Consider the following 27,165-nt stretch of genomic DNA (forward strand, 5'->3'; position numbering starts at 1 on the left):
CCCAAGGCTGAATCCTGGGCAGAGACTGAAGAAGCCATCCAAAGAGTAGCCGAATCAGGGAGAGCAGGGCTGCCAAAAACCAAGCAAGCCCGCATTGGTAGTGAGTTAGCTTCCAAATGAAGAAAAGACTGCTTTGCCGCCGCTGCAGGCCAGCTGAGGCTGGATCTCACTAGGTCACACCACTCCACAACACGGTTTTCTCTCGTTCTCTCTCTCCCTGCACTTGGGTAAATCGAGGCCGGAGTTGGCGGGGGTTAACGGGGACGTAGGCATTATCCCAGGGGCACGCAGGCCGTGCCAGCTGCAGAAGCGCTTTCCCCGCAGGCGCGCGGGCTTGCAGCGCCCCCCTCCCTGCCAGAGCTCGGCCGCCCGGCTCCCCCTCCTCCGGGAACCGGGCCCGGGAGCGCCCGCCCAGCGCGCCGCCCGCAGAGCGGCTTCTCGCGCCTCCCCCCCCCCGACGCGCCCCGGCCGCGGGGCGAGGCGGGCCGTAGGGGCGGGCGAGGGGCGTAGGGCGGCGGGGCGGTCGGGGGCGGGGAGCAGGAGGTGGCGGGCCCGGGAAGAAGGGAACATGGCTCCTGCGGCGGGAAGCGCCGAGCGGCGCGCGAGGCGAAGGCGGCCCGAGCGCCAGTGAGCGCGATGGTGAACCCGAGCCGCGTGCAGCCTCAGCAGCCGCCCGCGCCCCGAGCGGCGGGCCCCGGCCGGCTGATGGCGGGCGGCCTCCGCGAGCAGAGGGGCCTGGAGATCGAGATGGAGCGCATCCGGCAGGCGGCCGCGCGGGATCCGCCGGCCGGAGCCTCGGCCTCCCCCTGCCCTCCGCTCTCGTCGTGCTCGCGGCAGGCGTGGAGCCGCGACAACCCAGGCTTCGAGGCCGAGGAGGACGAGGAGGAGGAAGAGGAAGTGGAAGGAGAGGAAGGGGGAATGGTGGTGGAGATGGACGTGGAGTGGCGCCCGGGCAGCCGGAGGTCGGCCGCCAACTCCGTGAGCTCGGCGGGCGCCCGGGGCCGAAGGCTGGGGGGCTACCCCGGCGCCGGCCAGCCGAGCGGGAGGCGGCGCCGGCGAGAGGACCTGGGCGCGCCGAGCCCCAGCCCGGCCGGCGGCGGGGACCCGCTGCATCGCCACCTCCCCGTGGACGGGCCGCCGCCTCGAGTGGCCTGGGCGGAGAGGCTGGTTCGCGGGCTGCGAGGTAAGAGCGCGACCGGCAGCGGCGGATGCACAAACCAGACCCGCGGGCGCCGGCCGGAGCCATCGCCCGCCGCGGGCAGCTCTCCCGGGCTCCACCTGGCATCCCCGTGGCGTCTTCGCCTCCCTTGGAAGCGCATTCCCCACCTCTGCTAATTCTGCTCTATTTCCGGTACCCATCACGGAATTCCACTGCGCCCTTGTTGGTACACATCTATTGGATACCTCCTTCTTCTAAAAGAAGAAGGTAGGGCAGCATATTTTTACTTCTGGAAATAAGTGAAAACCGTCTTAGTGAAGGGTACATCTGGAGATTTTTTTTCTTGTAGGAAAGAAATGAATATTCTAATACCATTGAATTTGCAGTCGTGGTGGCCATTGCATATTTGCTAATTTCACTAGATCCAAACGAAAACTCCATAGTGGTACCAACGGTCTGCTTCTGGTCGGCTTGCCCTGTTGCCCCTTATCCCGTGCTGAAAAGAGCCACAGTACCGTGTTACCCAGGCTGTGGGAGGCGTGCCATTGGGTTGTCATTGATGTTTTGTGATGTGGGTGGCTGTTTGCGGGAGAAGGAGCTGTTGACAACACCAGAATAGAATAAAACTATGTCTGTGGAAACAGTTATTTGGCCGTTTCTGATTCAAGGCATTTTTCTGAAACAGCTGTAAAGAAAAGGTTACATTGTTTAAAAAACTTTGGAAGAATGTTTTTAAATAACTGAATTAATGTTCTTTGAAATGCCAACAAACCAGTGAAGTCACCAGATACCAGCTCTGTGTAAATTGTGTGTCAGAATTCAGTGCACCCAGCTCTCCAAAAGACAGGAAAGGAATTTCCAAATTTGCCAGCGCCTATTAAGAGGGCACAGAAGTTTCCAAGAGCAGATGGGATTCTGTTTTCGCAGTTTTGTCAGAGACATCCTTACAGAAGAGTTGCATTTGCTCTTTAACACTCAAGTTATTTTAATCTTCACTGTTAAGAGTTCCCATTCTCAGTTCTTTTGAACGTTTCCCTTTCCTTCTGTTCCCTTTCTGTCAGTTTTGAAGGTCTTGCACAAAAACTATCCAGGTGTTTTTATAATAGCAATGTGATAAAAGCCAAGTCAGGCCTACATCAATTCCCAGTTCTACCACCCATTGGCTGTATGACCTTGAGCCAACTGTTTAACCTCTCATCCCCAATTTTTGCCTGTTTTTTTTAGATGATCATAGATATAGTCGTTTAGTTATTGACTCAGGAGCATTAAGTGAGACGAGACATGGAAAATATGTAGCAACTCTCTGCCATGTTGTGAGTGTTTCATAAATATAAATTAAATTCTTAAAGTGTACATTTTGGTACTTCTTTTACATGCTTATGCTAGTTAATTTGATTCAGGGCATGGTGGGGAACAAGTTCCTTTTTGAGTAACGTGTGTGGTAGATTAGTAAAAAACTTTTAATACTTTTAAGGTTCCAAACCATTCAAATTTTATGTTAATTTACATTGTCTTAAATGTGATTTTTAAAACTGAAGTGAGAGAGAAGTTTCTTGTAAGTTAATAAATAATGGTAAGTGGTGATCTTTTTAACTTGGTTTAAGCATTTGATAACACACTTAACCTTCTTTGAATAAACTCAATAATGAAATACATTTTTATATGAGTATATACGTACACACACAAGTTTAATTTTATTTCATGTAATTTGCAGTGAATAAGCTCATAGTAAAACTTATAGTCAAACCTGATCACTGGTCTAATTAGTAGAACAGGTTCAGGAAAGTCTTACTGATAAAAAAATTTTAGAATAAATTTCATTTTACTACCTTTATGAAGAAATATAATTGACACTCTTGTCACTTATTAAATAAGCAACGTTTGTTACATAATTGCACCCACTCTGAAAATAGCAATGTGTTATGTGCTACCAAAAAAAAGAAAGAAAATAGCACATCACCGTTTTTCTTGACAGAAGACCAGAAAAGTAAAATGAATAACCATGAGTTCTGATTATTTCCCTCTTGTGACACCAATAACAAGGATCTTATATGCATTATGTAAGTAGTGCCCCAGGATCAGAACAGAAAATAACTTGCAATTTCTAAAGGTGGGAGAGATTACTCAGGTTTGGAGTGGTCAGGAGCTTCCCTGGAGGTCTTCTGCCTTAGTGGCTTTATAATAAACTCAGGCTTACTGGGCCTTGGTTCCTTGTTTATGAAGTGGAAAAGCTGAACCTCCGAGAACCCTTCTGGCTTCAACGTACACTGTGTTGTTTAGTCACAAGAAATGGTCATTTTTGCTCGTTGGACAGAAGGTAGATCTATCTAATTAGCAGAAGTAAAATAATAAGGGAGAAATGTTTGAGACCTGATTGGGGGAAGCACTGTGACAAGGAATTCAGAATTTATCCCTAAATATTTGGAAGCAGTTGGACCAGAGGAAACAAAGGATGGCTAAAAGATTTAAAGATTGCCCCCCAAAGTATCATCAAGCTCTCTAGGGCAAAGAAAATTTATCCTCTACCTGAGTTACCACATTATCTGTATTTCCAAAGTTGAATATGTTTTATGGATGTATCAACTTGTTAAAGTAATTTCCTGTTCATTAGTTTAGACATACACGCTTGGGGTCCCCCCAGAAGTCTTAAGTACTAGCTGTTTTGGTCAGAGTAGGCTAAGCTGCTAGAACAAATAGGTATTTCCTCTTCCATATGCTATATTGTATCAACACTACCCATTCCAGAACATTTTCACCAGCCCAAACAAACTCTATCCATTGAACAGTCTACTCCTCATTTCTCCACACCACCCCCCAAATGCCATTTAACATCTATTCTACTGTCTGTAAATTTCCCTGTTCTAAGTGCATCATATTCATGGAATCATACAACATTTGGCCTTTCGTGTCTGGCTTATTTCACATAGCGTAATGTTTTCAAAGTTTATTCATGTTGTAGCATGTATCCAGACTTCATTCCTTTTGATAACCAAATAATATTCAGTTGGATCTATGAACTACATTTAGTTTCTCCATTCATCAGTTGATGAAAGACGGGTTATTTCTACCTTTTGACTATTGTATTTTTAATCCAAACCTTACTCCATCACTTCCTTTATCCTTTTTATTTGGACTATAATTTTGAACAAATGACATTTTGTGTTTTCATTACTGTGGGGATTTTTTGAGGGAAGGTTACTACTCTGGGGTTTGTGATAAGATTATGCTTGTAACAGGATCTGTGCAATCAGCAAATGTAGGCCTTCTCTGTGGTAGGTGCTAGGGATACAGAGATGAATAATACAAGGTCCCAACTCTCAAAGAGCTCAGAATTTAGGGGACACAGAATGTAAGTAAATAATCGCAAGATCCCAGGTATGGGAGGGACACAAAGAAGAGAGGATCAGTTCTCTCTGGGGAGACCGGAGGAGTGGAACTTAGTTGCATGTTGAAGAATGAGGGGGAAATTGAGGCAGGGACAGTAGTAAGTGTAGACAAGCCTGTGGCTCATTGATACTTTTTCCTGTAGCCAGAGCCAGTGGGGCAAGCAGAGGGCCGATTATGTCAATCTGAAGATAATTCTAGCAGGAATGGGGAGAGGTGGATAGCCCTGATTGCTGGAAGAAGAGGTCAGGAGAGGGCTGACCAAGACAGAGGGGCAACGGAGGCTGCAGCTAAGGTATGTAAGCTGGAATGGAAGGAAGCTAGATTCAAGAGATGGAAACCATCAGAATTGTGGACCAGCTCCACATGAGGGTTGAGAAAGGGGCCTATTTGAGGATGAAACATGTTTCTGGCTTGGTGCCATTGACCAAAACAGAGCAATTATGTTTCTAGAGAAAGAAAGAAAAGGAAAAGTCACAGTTTGGGCCATATGAGTGTAAACTGTTGATGGTGTAATCAGGTGGAACTGGCTCTTAGCTGTGGCATATTCTTGTTTGCACACCAGGAGAGGGCTAAGAATTCAAGATTAGGAATCAGTATCATATAAGGTAGGAACTGACTTATTCTATAGAAAATGGACCAATAGTAGTAAAAAGTCACTTCCCTTTCTAAAGGTGTCCCTGCAATTCAAATTAATATTAGGAAGGATTGTGTTGATGTTTCCAAACAAGGCCCACAATATGTGAACACAAAATCAGGATTCTTTTATGATACAAATGCAGTGAGCACTTGGTTAGGCTATTCACAGTGAACTCAAAGTCCACATGAATTTGGGTCTTTACACCATTCTGAAATCTGGGCCAACTAGGCATCAGAGGTAGGACATTTTACAGATTTGGACCTTTTTGTGTAACTATAGATGGTCCTCTTCCTACCAGTCTGCATGATTTACACATAATACTTCTGATTCCCAGAGCAACACTACAAAGGGGTACTCCTATCCCATCTTCAGGTGAGGAAATAGAGGCTCCTGACTTTAGCTAAGGTCTCATAACTCAGAAGGTCTTGTGGCTCATAAGTGGCTGAGCCCTCATTTGAACAAAACTCTGACTCCAAAACCCCTCATTGCACCCTCTCACAAACAGTAAGTCACTGGGGTTTAGTGTATGTCAGATGGGTCAGTGTTAGTGCGGGGCAAGATATGTACATTTAATCGATTTACCATGGAACTGAAATATTTACAGATGAAATGAGACAATAGCTAGGATTAGTTTAAAAATAATTGGGGAGGAATGGGTGAGGGCTTAGATGAATCAAAGTTGGCATTGATAATCAGTGAAGCTCAATAAGTTCTCTATGATTTTTTAAATATATTTCAAAATAAGGCTTTAGAAGCCTCTGGTAAAGTAGTTGCAAAAATGGAATTTTTTTTCAAAGTCACTTACATTTGGGATATTTTCTTATGTTTGAATTACCCATCTCAGAGTTCCCCTATTTTCATATTAATAAATGACATTGCACAGTAGAATACACACTGTTTATATCATGTGCTCTGACGTTGGCCTCTACCATTGACCAAGCACCCTCATAAACATGAAAGTTGGCTATTGTCCAGTGTCCCCCTAATACCACATTCTCCCTAACAACTAGAGACACCTTAAGTACTGAACATGGATGCTGGGAAAGCATTCCCTCCACAACTTGGGACAGCTGGGGGGAAAGGCAACAGTTAATTTTGAGGAATGCTGCCATTTTAGACATGAACTCTGTTCTTAACCATTCTTACCTGTCAGTTCTGCTACATGTGAAAAGAACTCTTCTTCTACAGAGCAACTACTTCTCTAGTTTTTTTCTATTTGTGGATGCAGCCATTTCTCACCCATCAGAATGTAGAGGTCTCTGTATCCTAAGACAGAGCCTTACTTAGACACTCAGTGGGGAAACTGGATGAACTTTTTAAAGCCATAAACATTTGAAGAGGTAGAGTAATTTAGTAAAAGCAAATGCATGAAAGTATAGTATATAAAAATATAAATAAAGGGATTTGTTTCTTTTCATTTGAAATGTTTTATTCAAGGGCTGGAACTAAATTGCCATAGACCATTGCAAGCTTAACTTGAACAAAATTTTAAAGGAGTTTGGTTTTTCTATTTATAGGTCAAGCAATACCATTTGTAAATTTTAAGAACCATGACTCTTCCTTATTGCATAATTGTTTATAAACCATGGGAAATAGTGATATCCTCAACCAAGTAAGGCAAGACAACAATCCTTCCTGACGGTAAAGAGACTGGCAATCTCGACTTATGTGTATATTTTAGTCCTGGCCTCCAAAAGAAATATACCCAGAGAAATGGTGTGGTTGGGTCCTAGGCTACTGAGCTTAATATTTGGCTGCTTCTGTGTTACTCGGAGCTGTAATTTTCCATGTCATCTACATTTTTAATAATTGTTTAATGTGATAGAGTTTCAGTGAACAAAAACATTCTGCTTGCTGCATTTCGTCTGAGTGAGTAATTCCCTGACAGCTAGCAGATCTTGGCAGAGGCTAACCTGGTCATAAGTTTTGCTCCACTTTCAGTATGGTAAAATCTATGATGTGAAACACAGTGTCTTTGAATTCAGATGCTGATTTTCCTAAAGGAAATTTTGAGAGGGTGGAGGAAAAGGAAATGAAATACCCAAATTCAGGAGTAGAAGTAATATATCATGTATTCTGAGACTTAAAAGAAACATAACCACTGGTGATGAAGTCATCTCTTCAAAGTAAAAGAAGGCATACCATTTTCCCCTGTTCTCTTTGTGGCTTGATTGTAACATAAGTGGCTCAAGTTTCAGTGACTGAAGGGCTTAAAGTCTGGAATAAAAGGGTGCAGCAATATGCAAGGGCCAAGCTGGCTGCCATTAAGAGCCCACCTAATAATATAATTGAAGGGATTGAGAAGTTTGTCTCTTTTGGAAAACGTGAAGGCTTTTCCAAGTAGTGAGCAATGTGACTTTACAGCACCGTCCATCAATGGGGGTTTGATGGCCACCATATCTGTCTGCAGGCCGAGTCCAAAACCACCGTAACTGTGTCCAGCAAGCTTGCAGAGGGTTATGTCATCTTCGCTCAGCCAGCACAACACTTTTTTCATCTGCTAAAACAGAACGTGGTTCCTGATTTTACTTTTTCTCCAAAGAGAGGATAAATTGCCACTTTTAATTTAAAGATATGTGCTTATTGGCATGTTAAAAATCTGTTAAGCTAAGCATGCTTAATGTAGTCAGTATTAAGTTTCTTAGAGTACAAAGATGGATACAGAGCTGAGACTTTATGCCATTGTGCTAGAAGCTTGACAGATGTTTCCATAGTGAAATGATGCTCCAACCAGGACTTGTCATCAGAGAGGGCCTAAAAGGTATCATTTGTGATGTAGTTATATCACATTCTAACCAGGTTTCGTTAATTACCAAGTTGTGCCCTCCCCAAACAGGAAGCACTGATGTGTGCACAGTTATTTAATCTCCTCTTTTAAACTGCCCTCACTTACTGTTCTCTTTCTAAAATTTCACTAAAATATTTTCTAATGAGATTGAGAGTTTAGACAATGATCAGTCGTTGCCTTGTGTTCTGCATAGGGGGGGACATAGAGGCTAATGTATTCTTAAATAAAAGATACTCCTGCTAAAATAATTTCTGTTAAATTCAGAGTGTGCTAAAAAGGTAGAATCTCCCTTAAAGGTTATACTGTATATTTTATGTGTTTTCCCTTTGCAATTCATGAGATTTTTAAAAATAAAATGATATTTTAAAATTATTATTTTAAAGGTCTCTGGGGAACAAGACTCATGGAGGAAAGCAACACTAATCGAGAGAAATACCTTAAAAGTGTTTTACGGGAACTGGCCACATACCTCCTTTTTCTCATAATCCTGTGCATCTGTAAGTAGAACATTTCCTTCCACTAAGGAAAAGTTTTGAAACTATTTGACCTGTCAAACTTGTAATTAAAAGGAATTATATATATGTACCAGAAAGGTTAATTCAGGAGTTGTCTGTTTTCAGTTCCAATTTAGAATTTGGTAAAGCTCTCTTCTTGCCTCTGGTGAACATTAATTAAAATTTAGCATCATTTGATTGGCCAGTTCACTGTCAGTTGTGACCATTTCACTATGAGATACACATGGCAACCTGCCGGACCCCAAGAAACCAAGTAAAAGGATTTTTGCAGTAGATTTAACAGTAATTACAGTGTCACTATTGATACATCAGTTAACAAAGTCTAATAAGTATTATTTTCAACAGAATGGCTTTCCAAGTTTATCTTTTAGGAAACACAAATAATGTCACCTAATATTGCTTTTATGTTTATATATGTTTAAAAGTTCCCTTCTTTTGGACTTGGATGTGTTATACAGATGCCTTCATTCTAAATCATAATTTCTTCCAAATCTTCGATAATCAATGGATTTTTACTCTGTAGGAAACTTACACTGGACTCATCACTTTCTTCTTCTCTTCTTTTAGTATGTCCCTGCATCTTCTGGGAGGGGAGAGGAGAAAAGCCTTAGTCAAAAATGAGTCCTAGAAACTATATGCCTCAAAGTGCAGGAAGTCCCAGGCAATGAATTTATTCTCTGAATCAAAGCATATTGGATGATTGGGTTCTGCTGTGTCCCTTCAGAACCTCTTTAGTAGAACAGCCCAAAAGCAAACTCCAACCACCAGGACCTCTTACCATACTCCTCTGGGAAAGGAGTTCATTCCTATAACATACGCTTAGAAACTAACACTAACCTTGGAGAAATCCCTTTCTTTGTATATGGAGAGAGTCAAAATTTAAGCAACACTTGAATAGTGCCATTCTTATTATATTAAAATTGACCACTTGGAAGACTTTAATTGACTAAATGCTAAAAACTTCACTGAAACATTTATTTTTCTATTTACTAGGTTTATAAAAAGAAAAAAAAAAGGTTTTTAAGTTGAACATGAAAGATGAAGGAAACATTTAAGTTTCAATATTGGTAATTTTAAGACATTGAATATTGATTTATTTATTTTCCCACACTGGTTTTTACTAATACTAGTAAGTTCTTAATAAACTTTAACAGGGCATGACTTACTACATTTTATGAGACTTTGCCTATCCAAGTGGGAACTTTGCCTATCCAAGAAAAACAGAAGTTACTTAAGCTAAAAAGCATGTAATGAATAATATCCCTCTTCTTGGACTTCTCAAATTTTCTGAAATTTTCTGTTATTTGCTTAGGAAGGAATATAGCTTTTAAAATGACAAATATCTTTTTTTAAATAGAAAATAAGTAAATAAAAAATGTCTCCTTTTAAAACATGTTATTAAGACAAATGCTGAAAAGCTAGAAGTGAACTGTTCCTTACATTAAAAGTTATAAAGCAAGAGATGTGATATTCTTAATTTCTATGTTCTAAGCTGTTAGAGCCTAGAATACTGAAGTAGAGTTTGCTTCCTGCATAGAAATGATGCTTAAATATTAAAGTACAGCAGCCTTAAATATTAACAGGTTGATTAGAATCATTATTAGTATTGAGTTTTCTCGAGCATGGCACAGAATACTTCATATGCAAATAGAAGTACCCCTATAAGTAAGTCTAGAATTTCAGTCATCCCCAAAACTGCCTCAGCATCAGAATCACCAAGAGAATTTTTTTCTGATTATAGTTTGTCCAGATATACTAAATCAGAACCTCTCAGATGTGGCCCAGAGAAGTGAGTTTCAGATGCACCAGCAATTTTGGGAACTCAGCCAGATAAATAAACTAAGTTGCTAGAGTTTTAGGAAACATGTCTTAAGTCTTAAAATTAGTGTTTTATTGTTTATTTTAGAATTTTTATGCTTTTTGTTCTTTTTCATTAATGACATTTTTTTTAGTCACTTACATACTTACAAGATGCACAGTTTCATTTGCAGAGTATTGTAGAGTCTCTGGCTTAGAAGGGGTTTTAGCAGTAATACGATCAAGCCTCCACTGAATGCCAGAATTTCCCCTCCACCATCCCTCTCAAATGGTCAGTCATCCTGCCTCTGGTGGAACAAAAGTTTCAGAGTAAGGGACTTACTTCTTTGAAATAGTTCATTTTGTTTTTCTACGGCTGTTAGAAAGTTCTTCCGTATATGAAGCCAGACACTACCCCCATCTAACTTCCACTCTTAGTTCTACTCTCTGAGCCCACTTACACCAACTACTTTTCCATGTCTCATCATCAACATAGCCCATCAGAAGTTTGGATACAGACATCCCACCTCCCAAAAAGTCTTCTCTAGGTTAAACCTTCCCAGTTCCTTTAATTGTTGATCAGGTACATGGAGACATACCACAGGACAGAAACTCCCTTTAGCATGTGTCCCGTGAGTCCCCTTGAAAGCCCAGCAGGAGCTCCCCTGTGAACAAGTGGAGAAGTGGGGCCATGAACTGCCTCCTCCAGATACTGACTACACTGTAGTTCATTCTTTCTGCCATTGCTAGCCTTTTCATATAAATGATTTGTTCGTCTCCCTTGAGCATTTTTTCCTGGGACATAGTGGAGGACCTCCCTTTCAGTTCTGTTAAACTTCATCTCATTAGGATCTGCTCATCATCCCGGTGTGTTGACAATGTCTTGGACTAGGTTCATTCATATATATCAGCTATTCCTCTCAGCTTCAGAGGATCAGAGGAGTTGATATCATCCATGTCCTCATCCTAGCAAATTAATAAATCAAAAAAGACTGATCTGAGAAGTCAGCACATCAGTCAAAGCTCTTTGGGTGGAGCTCACTGGATTACATGATATTATTATTCTATGTAGTGCAGGTTGTTCATAAAAGAGGATCATAAGAAAGACTTTTTCAAATGCCTGTCTAAATAACTCCACCATTTCTCTATCATCTGTTGGCCAAATTTAAAAGGAAGTGAAGATAGGCAGGCATGATTTACTCATAGCAAAGCCTTACTAGTTTCCAGTGATTGAATCCTTTCCCCATTGCTCAAAACCTTTTTAATTACTGGTTTTAAAATCTTGCTAGCAATGTCAATATCAAATGACCATGATAATGAACTCAAATGCATTACTCTGTGACTAAATGAGGTAATGCATCTAGCCCTATGCCTTGCATATTGGAAGCTCTTGATCTGAAGTAGATAGGGTTCTGAAAGGCAGCTTAACATATAGGAAAAATATAGTTTTTGGGTTTTTTTTTTTGTATCACAGAGACCTGGATTCAAAGCCCAGCTCTACCACTTATGTACTAGGAAGCTTGAGGAAGTTGTTTAACTCTTTTGAGCCTTTGTTTCCTCATTTGTAAAATATTAAGAGATTTTATGAAGATTAGGAATTACACATGAAACGACTGTAGGGTGATGCCTATTGTATAATAATAGTAAGGGCAGAATTCTACCCAAAAGATTGCCAAAGGATTTTTGATATTGGATGAATTATCTCATCAGTGGGCTTTAGGAACCACAGATCCTGTTTGCATGTTCATTTGGAGCAGCTAAGTGCACATCAAGAGCTTTTTTTCCATCTTGTCAGTGTTAGTTCTAGCCCTTAGGTCTTTAGAATCAGGCTACTTAACCAAGAGGACAGAAGTAATGAAAATGAGGAAATGAACAACATAATCATAATACAGCATATGTCGCAGGGCAGGAAGGGCCCTTTTAAGAAATCTGAATATCTCCATTTCTTTATCTCTGGAAGAAGGAGACTCGCCTTGTATTCTGAAAAAAGAAATGAATAGTATCAAATCAACACATTGTAAACCTTAAACTTATACAATGTTATATACCTCAATTTTTTGAAAAGAAATGAATAATTTATTTTACTGGTATAAATCTTGCAAGGATGATCATTTAAAGATAATTTTCCTAATTTGCAGAATCCATGCAGATTAATTATTGATAACGAGGTCAGTGAAGTCAAAGCCAGCAGGTTAATCATCATACTAGTAGGGAGCTGAATCAGTTCCAGTGACAAACATTCTGAAAGCTCCCCACAGAGCTTCCCCCAATAAACAGGCTCTGTCATAAGATCACAGGTTACAGTCCATGGGAAGTTACTGTTAAAGACAGACAATGGGTGAAAAGCTCTTTGTCCTTTCTGATAAACCACACAGAAAGTGTCATAAATATATTGTCATGTGTAAAAATTACTTTAAGTATGGCCTTTACTCCACATGCATAGCTTTATCTTCTTTATGTTTTTGTGGTAACTCACACGTAAATATATAAACATATCTTGTTTTCAAAGAAAAAAGTAATATTAACTTATTACAGGCATTCACAAAAGCACTTGTGCCAACAATCTCTCTCCCTTAATGATTTCCAGCACAACTTGTTAACTTGCAATTTCCTGTGAATTTTAACCAAAACTAGATTAAAATATTTGGAGGGATTTAATAATTTTAATTCACCCCTTGTTTATTGTTCAGCGTCACTTCTGCCTCCTGAAAGGCAATCACCAACATCACTAAGGGCCTCTTAAATGCCAAGTTTTATGGGCTCTTTTCAGTCTTTCTGTGGCATTTGGTCAGTGGCATTTCGCATTCTAGAAACTTCCCTTTTTTGCTTCTGTGACCCATCTCTTAATGTGCTCCTCCTTGCTCTATTCACTTTCTTACTTGTCTTCTTTCTGAAAGTGTGTAGACAGTGTATTCTCTGTGATTGGACCTTTGGCTTTGCTTTAGGTGAACTTTTCCAGTTTCAACTCTATTTGTATGCTGTTGACTCCCTCGCCTCATAGACCTCTCTCGTGAACTGCAAAACTTGTGCCAACTTTTACTGGCCATCCCCAGTGGTAATCTCACCCTTAACATTCCTAAAGCTGAACTCATCACCCTACCCACCCACACGAGCTTCGCTCACGTCCTCTGTGTGGGTTAATGGTTACAGCACCCACATGAATGCCTCACCCAAACCTGCACATCATCCTAGAGGCTTCCATTGTGATCATTCTGCCTCATTCTCCCTTGTTAATTCATCTCAAGTCTGTCCTCTTTCATACACTGCTGTTGTCCCTATTTTAACCTTTCATCATTTCTGTCCTGGATTTTTCATTTGACTGTTTAGTAATTTAATTAAAAACAGATGTAGGCTCTTCCCTTAAATGTGCTAAGTGACATGAAAGAAGACAACTGGGGAAGAGCATTCCTCTACAGGGAAGGCCTCTCTGAGGCCTGAAGCAAGAGTGGGAGCCAGTCAGATGAAGAGAGAACTGCATGAGTGAAGGTCTGAGGCAGGAAGAGCTCAGAACATTCTGGAAGCCAAGTGAAGACAGTTACTAGAGAGAGTGACATCGGATGAAGATGGAAAAATGGTCAGGGGCCAGCCCCGGCAGTTCTGGTAGGGTGTGGTAAGAGGTTTACAAGGGGAAGCCAGGGTTTTATGTAAAGGAGTTATAAGATTTATTTACATTTTAAGAAGATGACTGAATACCACCAGCCCACGGATGGGCTGAGATCCAGTGTCTGGACATTTAGTGCTCCCAGGCACTACCTCCAGACCAGATCAAACTAGGTCACCCTTCCGTTCTGCATGCTGTCATCACCTCACCTTCAAGGCAGAGTTTAAAAGCTGTACTCGGTGGACTAGCATTTCAGCATGCAGTCTTTGCTTACTTCTTCAGAACTGCCAGTCCCTATTGAACACCCAGTACGCCACCCACATCAAACCATGTAGGAGCGTCCAAAAGGCCTCGGCTTATGCTGTCCCCTTCCTGTGGGCCTGTTTCCTTCCTCCTCATCCTTTAGGACCTACTCAGGAGCCAGATCCATGGAGAAGCCTTTCTCAGCTAGCCCCTGAGCTGTGCTCACATCGGCCCACCTCTGTCCCGGGACTTCTCACGCTGGATTGCCAGCCTAGTTCTGGCGCCCTCTCTCTCAGCACGCGGAGGAGAAAGGGATGCTGTTCAGTGCATCTCGGAGATGCCATGTCTATGTTCTTACTGACCATTGACAACTGCCCATTTTCATTCTCTTTCTGTTCAAGCACTTCTCATTCATTAACACAGAACTTCTAATGTGACAACTAAAACAGTTCAAGACTCATCATTCTTTGATGTTTGTATAGTACTTTGCATTTATATACAGCACTTTTAGTTTGTGGACTCCCTTCAAATATTACCTCCACAGCATTCCTGTGGGGATATGGTACAACACAGAGCTAGCAAAGAAAGGTTTCCAGTTCACGATGATGGCTTCACTTTGTGGCCTGGAATACTGGGGCCAAGGCCCCTTGCACTACTGTCTGTACATCTGGTATATTTGTACTTGTGTAGCCATATTGATCTTCTCTTTGTCCCAAGAGTTATTAAGAGAAAAAAATTTTTTCTTAAATTTCTAAATGGCTTGGTTTTATCTGTATGTGTATCCTTTTAAAGTTAATTTTCTGCATCTGTAGCTTAAAAAAATTTTTCCTGGTTGGTGTTTTGGTTTTCATGGGGCTCTCTTTGTTTTGTGGGTTTCTGTTAGGTTTGTTTCTTTGTCATAAAACAACAGAAATTTATTCTCTTACAGTTCTGGGGCCTGGCAGTCTGAAATCAGTGTGCCGGCAAGGTCATGCTCCCTCTGCAGGCTGCAGGGGAGTCCTCCCTTGCCTCTTCTCAGCTGGTGGTGTTGGCCCACCCTCTGTGGCATCTGGCATGTAGCTGAGTCCTTCCAGCCCTCCATCTTCGTAGGGTGTTTTCCCTGCATCTCTCTTCATGTGGCCAACTCCTTATAAGGACACTTGCCTCATTGAGTCTTAATTTTAGACATCTACTGATGTTCCTTTGGGACCTATTACTAAATATTGCTAATTTTCCTAACTGTTCCGTGGATATTTGAAAAGAATGTGAGTGATCTCTTTTGGTACTACTAGTATAAAGTTTGAGGTCTATACATTAAGTTACCTATTCAATTAAAACCCTTTATGTCCCTAGATTATTTTTGTCTATTTTGTCTGTCAAAGATTGAGAGATAAAAATTTAATTTTCCAGCTACAACTGTGGTTTTGGTAATTCTCCTTATATTACTAGAAGGTATCACTTCATATATCTTGATGCTGTTCTTCAAGACATAAGAGTTCATTATAGTTAAATCATTGTGTATGGTATCATTTATCAATATAAAATAACCTTTTAATTTAACTCAATACTTACCTTATTATCTCCTTTGTCAAATGATCATATCACTTAACACCTTTTTAAAAATATATTATTCCTAATACATATCTAATATATATTTCTCATTTATTTTTAACTTCATTTTGAGTGTCATAAAAATTTTAGAGATGCATTTTTTATTTTTTAACCAATATTTAAGACTGTCGTCTAGTAAATTTAACCTCACATCTCATGCTTTTGTAAAATTTCTATCTTAATTTTTCCTTTTTATGCTTTTCTGTTATTTTCCATTTTTCCATTTCTTTAGTTTCATTGAAAAAAATTCTTTACTTTTTATTCTAATTATTAGAGTTTATACAATATAATCCCCTTTATAAGTTTTCAAAAAAATGTATTTGAGCTTGTTTTCAACAATATCAAGAATGCCTATTCCTATTTTGAAATGAGACAGTGTTTTAAAACAGGTTTTGTTAGTTTCCATACTGAATAGTTGGTGATTCACTGATAATATTTTTATTCTGGTTTATGGGAAATGGAACTCAGGAGTTAATAGAAGGACTTAAATAGCAGAAGAATATATGTACTTACGATGCATATGTGTCCTTTACCTTATACTTTTTAACATTCTCCTTTCCTTCTTTTCTGGTCCTCATTTAAAGTTCTCTATTTCATGCTGTGTTTTTTTTCTTCATAAGTCAATTCATTTGAAGAGTGATTGCTACCTTCCAAGTGGGCTTTCTTCATCAGGGACTGAAAGGAGAAATGGTGTAATAGTCTTGTATTTCTCTTGCATTTAATAGTATGCAAAATGTCTTTGCACACATTTCTCCAGTCGGACTACATAAAAGTACTAGATGTTATTATTTCCATTTTCCAGATAATGGAACTAACTTTCAGAAAAATTAAGTAGTTGTCTGAGATCCCAAGACACCAGGACCCACAATGAAAGCAGACATAGACAATCAAGATGAAGCAAAGCTGAAACTCAAATCCGAATCATACTGACTGAATCCCAAGGGTCCTTTAGTTACAGCCTAGATGGGCTCATTGTACAGCTCATGCCTGGAGCGTTTGGAGCTATAACTAGAAGATACCCCCATGGACCAGCCTAGAGCCTGGCACGAGGGACAAAGTTAACGTTTACTGATTATGTTATGTTAGAATAATACCTTCAAAGCTAGATGGCGCTGTTTCTCTGGATGTCCAGCAGGTGGCACTACATACCCAAGGGAAGGTCTATCTCTTTTAGTGAAGCTGTTGAATTCTGTACAGGAATACATATATAATGATAACATGTTTACAAATAAAAAACTTAGTCATAATTCTTTTTTAACAACAACAAAAAAAACAGATAAAAAATTTGAGAGTGATCTATATTAATCAACACAAAGCAAACCTAATTCCAAGTTAATTGAAAAATCCACTTAGTAATTATTTGATTGGCTTTGGGGAGCCTCCACTACTACTCTTAGCATCACTGGCTTTGTCCCCCCTGTCTTTGCATCCAAAGAAGCCCTTTGTGGAGTACATGGTACCGTGTCCATCCCTTGGTGGGAGCTGGGTGGGTAGTTGTGTCCCTCGGAGTAACAGTCTGCTTCTCTTCATGAGGACAGATACCACATGTCACTCACCTTCATGTCCAACACCTTGTCCCATAACGTGGATGGATTAAAAGTCTAAGCCCTTAAATCTGGTCCAATATAGTCTTGAGAGGTGGCAGGTCATGTAACCCTTGAAGAGGAGGGTTCTTGTGCTAACTAGTGAGGACAGGTGAGGGAGCCTATCTAGGGACTAGAAAACACTTCCTCCCCTTTAGGTGGAGCACACAAGCTGTGTGATTGTGTGTATTTACTGACCCATTGACTGCTTGAGATGGACTCTCAAACACACTTGTGTTCAGATCACTATTATCTACTCTTTTAATCGTGATTTTCTGTGATACTTGGATGGCAAAGAGGACTATATGAGGGATAAATTTTACTAAATAACATTTAATCCCCAAAGCATTTAATACAAGATTTTAAAATACATTTGATGATACCTGAAGATTACTACAGAATAAGCTAAAGTATTACTCAGCTGCTGGGTATTGAGAACTGTGGTCAACAGAAGTATAAAGGGGAAATGTTTCCTTCCCTTGAAGCTTTTTGTCGGCTAGTTTTAGGAATTGTAGCATATTGCAGCTGCAGTCATTAGAGTCCAGCGTAATTATGACAGCACTTGGTAAGTGATATGACTGAGCGATCCGATAAGGGGGACAAGCCACCATTATTAGACATTCAAGTGTCAGCCACTATATTTGGTAGTTTATAGTTATTTTTACTTAAACACCAAAAATATCCTATGGGATAGTTAATTACCCCCGTTTTACAGAAGAGCAACTTGCACAGGTCACATAGTCAGTGATCCATGCCCTTATCTGTGGCCTGCTGAGCCTCTAGGTGATCTCCCTACCTCTCCAGGACAGCTCAGGATGGGCTGGTACCATTAGCAAATCTCACAGCAAGGGTTCAGCTTGAGTTTGAGAGTTCCACACAAGATTTGATAGGTAGATGGGAGGCAGGTGTGTCTGTTAGCATCCTGGAAGGAAAGAAATGGAAAACAAAAAGTGGTAATTAGTTTAATGAAGGGACTATTTACATTAAACTAAACTGAGTGATAATTAAAGAAAGTTCACTGAAGGGGTTGGCAGGGTTACAGAAACAAGGGGCGGTGGGACCCTTGGGATAGTCCCCTCCAGGCCTGAGGGGACCGGAGAGGGAACGGCGTGGTGTGTGTGGCTCGGCAGCTGTGGCCAAGGTTGGAGGGTCCCCTGCCGAGTTGCACCCAGGTGGGGAGGGAACAAGCCCCGCCTCTCCCTCCTCAGCCCCCACATCCCCTTCCAGCCTCCCTTTGGCTGAGTGTGTGGGAAACCAAAGGGCGAGGGGCCCCGTGTGGTTTGGTCTGTACAGTCGGCCTCAGAGCCCAGGACAGCGAGGAATGGAGAACTGATGTGGGAGCAAACCAAGAGGGGCCTGCCCTGTGGTGGTGGGGAGAGTGCACAGCACAGGGTGTGGCCGGGGAGAGTGAGCAGCGCAGGGTGCGGCTGCGCGTGGCCTCCGCAGGGCCCGGGCACAGGGCCTCGCTGACCTGGAGGTCTGGTCCCGGAGGAGATGGGAGAGGAAGGTGAGTGCGCCTGGCGGAAGTCCCAGATGTCAAGTGAAGGCTCCTGCTCTCGGTTTGATAACTCAATAGTAAGCCAGTGTTACCTCTTCTGTAAGCCCGGAAGGGGGGTGAGGGGTGATCCCTGGGAGAGGGAGGAAGGCGAGGGACGCGGCTGTGTGCCCGGCCCCCGCGTGGGAGTGAGGGCGCAGGTTCCTGCGCGTTCACGGGGCTCCCTTCCTGTGTTGCAGTGACCTACGGGATGATGAGCTCCAGCGTTTACTACTATACGCGGACAATGTCCCAGCTCTTCCTAGACGCCCCGGTGTCCAAAACGGAGAAAACTAACTTTAAAACTCTTTCTTCAATGGACGACTTCTGGAAGGTATTTGCAAATGACTTCGAAAGTACGTGTAGCGCTGAAAATTGTGCATCCATCTGGCTTCATAAATTCAAGTCAGCAGTATCTGCAGGGCCGACTATGTGAGATGTAAGTTAGGGTGAGCTGTCAGAAATTACAGGCCCGCTGAGAACCTGGGATGTGCCTTCCCCGTGCTGTTTCATACCTTCCCTTATTGAATCCCCATAAACACGGTTCAAGGTAAGTGCTAACATTATGCCCCAGGCTGTAAGTGAAGGAACTGAGATTCAGAGTGTTTACACATAGCTAGGGAGTAAGAAAAATGAACTTCTTTCTAGTCTGACAGATACTTCCTCAGCCTAGTTTATAATTCATTCAGTCGTCCGTGAGTCAATAAATGTCTGTTGAGCATCTCCTAGAGTGGAAGGCCCACAAAGGGCAGAATTTGGTTGTCTTTTTTGTTGGTGGATCACCACCATCCTCCTTGATGGTGACCCCTTAGCATAGCACCTGTTACAAGGAGGCACATTCTTTCAAAGATCTTTAATGTGAAATTCAACCCAATCCCTTCCCAGACTGTCACAAAATAGTAACAGAGCAGAAGCAATGGGTGATACCACAGGAAAAATATTAAACTGATCAGGAAGATACGGTGCTCAGAATCCAAGAAAATTGGGAAGGAAGTTGGAAATGAAACGATTGTTTCTTCCTAGAATGATAACTTTCTCTAATTCTTACTAAACCTTGAGATCAGAGCTGTTGATTTTATAGATGGAGGAAACTCGATCCCAGGAACCTCTTATACTAATGTCAAAAAATACTTGGCATGTAAACCACACTTGTATAATGTGAATCTTTCCCCACCTCATCAGGGCAAATCAGTCCATCTCTGCCTTATAAGGCACGTATTTGACCACCTTATAAGGATAAGACAGAGAAACAGCTTGATCTGTCTTCCTATAGACAAACTAATAAGAGACTTCTCACATATATGCAATTCCATGATGCTGAACGCCAAGCTTTAAAAGCCAGGGGTGGACAGAATGTGGAGGATTGGGAGCACAGGGAAGGCAGTATAGCACAGAGAAGATAAGTAGTGACTCTATAACATCTTACTATGCTGATGGACAGTGCCTGTAATGGGTTATGTGGTGGGGACTTAATGGGGGGAGTCTGGTAACCACAGTGTTGCTCATGTGACTGTATATTAATGACTCCAAAATAAAAAAGGGAAAAAAAAGCCAGGGCTGGGTGATTTAGAGAGTTCACCATAGGACAAAGTAGTCCAGACAATTAAAAGGTCCACCAGATGGAGATGGCAGACTGGTAATCAAAACTATCACCTTTTCTTCTCCAAACAAGTTTAGAAAGATGATTATATGGGATGATGTTTTAGTAAGGGAAAAAGAAATTGATCATGATTGTGGATTCAGTCCTAGAGCAAAAATCAGAGTTGCCATTTATTAAATGCCCACTCTGTGCCTGGTGTAGCAACCACACAGAAGATGGGCATTACAGTCTCAGGAACCCTGGCTCAAAGGGCGATCCTGCTAAAGTCCTCACAGCTAGCAAGCAATGGAACAAGATCCAACCCAAATCTCTCTACAGCACAACCCACCTGTGCATGTCACTCTGTGTTCAGAGTCACCAAATTGTTGCTCTTTAGGAGCAAGACAGCTGCTAAACTCAGAGCTTTGCAAAAATGTTTCCTTTTCTTTCAGTTCACAGAAGGTGCCTTATTGGATGGGCTGTACTGGAAGTCGCAGCCCAGCAACAGAACCGGGGCTGACAACCGAAGCTTCATCTACTATGAGAACCTCCTGTTAGGGGTACCACGGATGCGGCAGCTCCGAGTCAGGAACGGATCCTGTTCTATCCCCCAGGACTTGAGAGATGAAATTAAGGAGTGCTATGATGTCTACTCTGTGAGTAGTGAAGACAGGGCTCCATTTGGTCCAAGAAATGGAACCGCGTAAGTGTCTGTGGCTCGTGGCCACAAGCCCTGGCCTCTCATGAGCATTCATTCATTCATTCATTCATTCATTCTCTAACTCCTTCACCAAGGAGAAGATGCCTTAGGTGAGTCTACAATGCTTGCATTTAGGACCGTTACCAAACCGACCTTGGCTTCTCAAGTTTTCTCTACTTTTTAACCCCTTTCAGCTTCTTCATACATATTTTCCAAAAGGCTAAATTGTTGACCCTTTGACCCACAGGAAAGAAGCTATCTGGGTCTTAAAGGGTTTCTTCTGCGATTACTGGATCTTATTTTTATGGATCTAGTAACGTCATTCACTAGGTTGTTAACTAGGAGATTTTCTGGTACAGAAATTCTTTTTTTATTAGCGCTTACAAATAAATTTTTCTACAGAGTACACTTATTTAAAATGTAGAGTAAGCTTGTGGGGTGGTTTCTGTGGTTTAAAGCCTGTCTTCAGTGTTGGCTTGTAGTTGTGAGTTTGTGTTTGTAGCAGATATGTTTGCAGGGGTTTGGGTGCTCTTCGGTGACCATACTTAAAGCATCTGTGTGTTCTGGGAGGACAGTCATTGCTTTTAGAGTGACTATAGTTTTAAAGAAATGAAAAGGGCTCTCAGGCTGTCCTAAGGTGGACCTTTTGGAGAAACTGCCCCTGGGTGAGTCACTGTGTTTAGAACTGACTGCTTATCTTTACTCAGCTAATTCTATCACTTCATCTAGATCTCTTTCTTGGGAACTGAGACACCCAGAATCCAGATTTGTACAATAGAGGCAAACACCTTTTCTGTGATCAGATTCTTTATCTATCTAACACCCTATTTAGAACCAGAGTCCTAAGAAACAAACTTAGTAAAAAATCAAAAGACTGAGAATAAAGGGACCAAATAATCTCAGGTTTTTTTCATTTTTTCCAGATTATGACAGTGATTTTTCTCTCTACTGCTCCTTTTTCTAATTCCTGCAAAGCAGAAACATGCCCTTAAACAGTGGTACCTTATCCCATATTTTACTTTATCTCCTGTCATTAATAAGAGAAATGTATGCAGCCACTATTCCATGCCAGGCACTATTTAAGAAGTGGTTTCATGCATTAATTATGTCATCTACTTTTCAGAAAACAGCTCTGCAATAGATGCCATCTCCATTCAGTAGCTGAGAAAATGGAGGCTCACTTATCCAAAGCATCATAGCTAGTAAATGGAACCAACTGGGATTTAACCGGTCCGACTCCAAAACCCATTTCCTTCTACTACACCACAGTGCTTCTTCCATGTTAACTATGTTGTTAGGATGACTTCTCGCCACCCTCAGCTCACTGTCAGTATTCAAGCTCCATGCGGGCAGAACTCTCTCCTGTGCACTGCTGTATTCTCAAAGCCTTCAGCAGTGCCCAGTATATCAAGGTGCTCAATAGACCCCTGTGGGTGCATGGATGAGTAAGTGATCTCCACCGTAGGGTGGACGGCTGTAGGCGATTTTTCCTGCGTGTATCAAAGCCATCCCTGGATCCTTCCATATTTCCAAGTTAGTTCCATTTCCCCTTCCTTTCCACCCCAAACTTCTTCAGAGTATAGTCTTCATTTGCCACCTCTGTCTCCTTACCACTGATTCATGCTTTAAAGCTTAGGCCTTTGCTTTTGATGCCTCTCTTGGAAGCTCCTAGCGGGTCGGTTCACTTTGTTCCTCCACTGAACCACCCTCAGCCTTCACCCTGTTCAGCCTCTGCAGAATGTAGCCGGCCGGTTCCTCTGGTCTGACCTCTGTGAGTGACACTGAACTCTGGTTCTCTGACTTCTGCAACCCCCTCCTCTCACGTCTTCTCCCATGTCCCCGAGCTCTATCTCTATTTGATGATTATCATTTCTTCAGCAAATATACTGAGTGTTAATGTGTGCCAGGCGTGTTCTCAGCAAGGTCTCATTTGCCAGCAATGGCCTGGGTCCTGGCTGGGGTAACAAAGCAACCATAAAGAAAACAGAAACAAGCCCCATCTTCACAGAGCTTGTGTTCTAACGACAGAAGACAAACCTCTCTTCTACCTGCATGTCTCACTGACTCCTGCCATTCAGTGTGCCCCAAACTGAACTCATCATATGCTTATTGGATCTGTTCTCCCTCCTGTTAATGGCTCCACCATCTTTTCAATACCCAAAGAGACTCCAGAGTCATTTTTCAGGTGTCCCTTCTCCAGAGGGACTTTTGACTTCCAAGTCGGCTGCCCAGCTTTGTCAGCAGACATTCAGTGGCACTGTCTCAGTCCTTCCTGTTCTCTCCCGCTATTGCTGCTCCAGTTTAGGCCTCATCGCCTTTGGTTGCTGTAGGAGCTACCATCTGAGCAGTGTCAGGGGCCCCAGAACAACCCCAGGCACAGTGGTTCTCTGGAAGGAGTCACTGAATTCAGCATATAGTCTTGTCAGCAATTCAGGTTTATGCAGTGAAAGGTTAGAAATGAAAGCAGCAGAAACCAAAGTGCCAGTAAATGCATGGCACATTGCTCGAGCAGGCACCTGGAGCAAAGCGTGGAGGCAGCAATGCAGGCTTCCAAACATCCTCTGCCAGTCCAGTCACACAGCACACGCTCAGTTCCTCAGCAACAAGTTGTAGCAACGTGTGAAATGTTGTCTGTCAGAGTGGCTCATTAGAGGCGCAGTGCCCCTGGTGTTTCCTGGGTGCTAGTCACGCAGGCTTCTCCTGCCGGGCCTGTACCAAACCCCAGACTCCCAGAAGAGAAGTAGGTGTTTGGCGTAAGCCACCTTGTTTGCACAGACAGTGAGCCCAGTCAGAAAAAGCTTTATTTCAGTGGACGGAACTCTTTACCAATGAAGTCCCAGGAGCCAGACAAGGTCCAACCTAGCAAGCAGGCCTTTAAAGGAAAGGCTGTCTCAGACCCACTGTGTTAACTCTTTTCTGTTCATGAGCCCTCTGTTCTGTGCCTCTTGGAAATCTCCCCTTCACTGGCTCCTTCACACTATGGAAGCCAAACCGAGCTGCGTGCAAGGGGCCTTTTGGCTTCTCTGGCTCAGCCTGGCTGAGGCTGGAAAACGCTCTTCCCATCCACTGTGCAAGTCCAAATCCTGTTCACCTGTCATGGCCCAGGTCCAAGACAGCTTCTTCAAAAAGACTTCTTTGACCCACCTTCCCCATCGTTAGACCTCTGAACAAACATAACTTCCCTCTGATGTGCCTGGGCAATTTCTCTAAACTTCTCTTTTGGTTCTTATTATCATCTACCTTGTATTTTAATTGTTTAATTAGAGCTTTTCTATCCCTACTTATTTTAAATTTAGGAGAGAAAGGGTCTCAGCTCATCTTTATATACCCATTAATACCAAAGAAACATCTGGTTCCTAAGAAAGCCTTTGCAAATATTTGTGGAAGAAATGCCCAAGTGCTGTGTCCCCGGAGTTCCGACTAGTTGCCAGCAGTAACATTTGATGAACTTGTACCTCTTTGGGGACATAGAGTCTCCTAGTGACTCAGTAGTTATCTGGGGCAGGCGACCATATAGACCAAGGGCTGATAGCACACATGGGCTCTAGAGACAGACAGTCCTGGTCTAGGTTCCTGACTCTACCCTCGAAAGCGTTGAAGCTGAGTTGACCCCTTTAAGTCAGTTCCCTCATTCCTAAAATGGCAGTAAGAACCGTATGAGAACTAAGTGAGGAAACACTAATGAAGTGCCACATGCAGCACATGACCCAGCCCAATAAGCTTCTGTTTATTTACAGCCTGCTCTGTCTTACCAGAACCATCTTGTGGCTGACAAAAGTGCCCCACTGATTTTACCTGTTTGTTTTGTTTTCATCTTTAATTTTTGAATTAGTTGGATCTACACAAGTGAGAAAGACTTGAATGGGAGTAGCCACTGGGGAGTGATTGCCACTTACAGCGGAGCTGGCTATTACTTGGATTTGTCCAGAACAAGAGAGGAAACAGCTGCTCAGATTGCTCATCTCAACAGAAATGGCTGGCTGGACCGAGGAACCAGGGCAACTTTCATTGACTTTTCAGTGTACAATGCCAACATTAACCTGTTCTGTGTGATCAGGTGTGTACAAGGGCACCCACGCCTCTCAATCCTGTGTATTTGCATGGATATTCTAGTCTGGAAATAGGCCAGTAAACTGTTGACCACCAATATCTAAATGAGAGTGCCAAAGTTCAGAACTGATAGCAAGGGAGGGATGAAAAAAATGAAAGGCTTTCTGGGATAAGGATATTTGGGGGAAGGGAATTAGGATCCCAGAATATTATGAGTTAGGAAGAACCTCAGATCTGATCCAAGTTCATTCCAAAGCTAAAACCTTCCCAGAAAAATCACTTGTGTTTTGCCAACATCTATCCTTACCCATTATGAGGGTGATTGGTGCTACCTGCTCCTTTACCAAGGCCTCAGCTTTCAAATATTTACTTACTACTCTGAGTTTCCCACTCCCAGAGAATGCCCATGCTGTTAGAACACAAATTCAGTGGCCAGGGGCTGAGCCTATATGCAATAGGATACCCAGGTACTTGCTCAGGCTCAAGATTTCCTAAAGGACATAATGATCCTTTTACAAATCCTATGACATTGCTGTGAGAATCACTCTGGTGAAAGTGAGGAAACTGACAAAAGATCCCACTGGCCTCTTGTTCATTCATTCATTTATTCAGCAAACATTTACTGGACACTTAATATGTGCCAGGCACTGTTCTAGGCTCTTGGGACACATCAGTGAACAAAATAAAGATCCTTGCCCTTGTAGAGCTTACAGTCAACCAGGAATAGACAGACAGTAGACAATAAACAAAAGAAAAAATTAATTCAGTAGTATGTTAGAAAGTAATATGTGCTATGAAAAAAAGAAAAAGTAGAACAAGGCAAAGAGGATCCACAGTTTACCCACTTTAATCCTCTTGGTAAACACTGACAACACCCAACATTGCCAGCATGAATTACTTGCCAATATATTTACCCATCAAATAAGGATAAATTCTAACATCCTTATTCTGGGGGCTTAATTCAACTCTGCTTTACATGGCCAGTTGGATTTTCCCAGTCCTTGTATGTGACAACTTTTGCAGAAAATAATATCACATTAAGTCAAGTAATGGTTATTGCTAGAAATGAATGAAAATCCATTGCAATTATTATTGAAGTTTTCCTAATGATTCCAGTGAGGATAGGAAAAGGCTACAAGTAGGCAGGCAACTGTGATTAACATTTAAGGAAATATCTATTTATAGAAGGTCTTGAGTATGTCTTTCACTTCCCACTCTTTAAGAGTGAATATTGTCAATGCCATTACTTCATTTCCCTACACTTGTCTAAGTTTGTGGAGGGGCTGACAGAGGCAAGGCCAGGAAGGGCTGTAGAGAGATGACTTGGTGCACAGAGGCCATTTCCTGCCCTCGTGAGCTCACACTGATACTGTCACGAGGCTCTTCATTGCAGTATTGATCTCCTGAGTTTCTGATTCTCACCCCTACTGTCCAGCGCATCAAAGAGGAAAAAAAACAGGAAGTTGACTGCGAAGAGGAAGGAGAAACTTTCATGCTTCTTGACCAAACCTAATTTGTTATAGTCTCTGCCTGTATTTGATTATTGCTTGTGCAAAGTCCTAAATACTCAGGTTCAAGGTGTGGATACCCATCCTGTAATGGAAGAGAGAGTTATGCCAAATACTGAAAGTCTTTTAAAAATCTTAAAATTAAGGAGATGGAGATGCTATTTCTAGTTGTATAGAGAAACTGTACCATTAGGTGAATCATGTAACTTCTCAGTGTGAAACGTACAGAATGGGAATTTGGCAAGAAACATCCTCGTTTCAGTTATGGTGAAGCACTAAGGATCAGTGCCATCAGTATGAATATAAGAAGACGTATGTTACTGTTTCAGACAATTAGACATTTACTGATGAGCACTTAATAGCTGGGAAGGGTAGCAAAAAGTACCCACTAAGGCATATGATTGGGTGCTACTTAGATATTACCAAACGAATGAATGAAAAACCGAGTCCCTATCTTTATATATATACAAAATATAAAAACTTCTCAACAGGTC

The 27,165-nt window shown here is 42.0% G+C and overlaps 2 protein-coding genes across 2 annotated transcripts in view; one reads left to right on the top strand and one right to left on the bottom strand.

Moving 5' to 3' along the window:
* The first annotated feature begins 526 nt into the window (after window positions 1-526).
* PKD2 (polycystin 2, transient receptor potential cation channel) overlaps window positions 527-27,165 on the top strand; it is a 46,122-nt gene continuing 19,483 nt past the window's right edge. Inside the window, exons 1-5 of the mRNA XM_036895892.2 lie at window positions 527-1,183; window positions 8,355-8,468; window positions 19,035-19,168; window positions 20,866-21,116; window positions 24,946-25,170. Of these exons, the coding sequence (XP_036751787.2) occupies window positions 637-1,183; window positions 8,355-8,468; window positions 19,035-19,168; window positions 20,866-21,116; window positions 24,946-25,170 (1,271 nt within the window). The 5' untranslated portion in view covers window positions 527-636. The remainder of the gene's footprint in view (window positions 1,184-8,354; window positions 8,469-19,034; window positions 19,169-20,865; window positions 21,117-24,945; window positions 25,171-27,165) is intronic.
* The window catches only part of ABCG2 (ATP binding cassette subfamily G member 2 (Junior blood group)), a 190,172-nt gene continuing 170,244 nt past the window's right edge, over window positions 7,238-27,165 (bottom strand). Inside the window, exons 17-22 of the mRNA XM_057502425.1 lie at window positions 18,097-18,222; window positions 16,812-16,906; window positions 16,251-16,392; window positions 10,455-12,263; window positions 9,019-9,069; window positions 7,238-7,683 (exon numbers count right to left, since the gene is read on the bottom strand). Coding sequence (XP_057358408.1) covers window positions 18,153-18,222 — 70 coding nt within the window. The 3' untranslated portion in view covers window positions 7,238-7,683; window positions 9,019-9,069; window positions 10,455-12,263; ... (1 more) ...; window positions 16,812-16,906; window positions 18,097-18,152. The remainder of the gene's footprint in view (window positions 7,684-9,018; window positions 9,070-10,454; window positions 12,264-16,250; window positions 16,393-16,811; window positions 16,907-18,096; window positions 18,223-27,165) is intronic.

This window comes from Manis pentadactyla, chromosome 5 (genome assembly GCF_030020395.1).
Source record: "Manis pentadactyla isolate mManPen7 chromosome 5, mManPen7.hap1, whole genome shotgun sequence".
Classification (NCBI taxonomy): Eukaryota; Metazoa; Chordata; class Mammalia; order Pholidota; family Manidae; genus Manis; species Manis pentadactyla.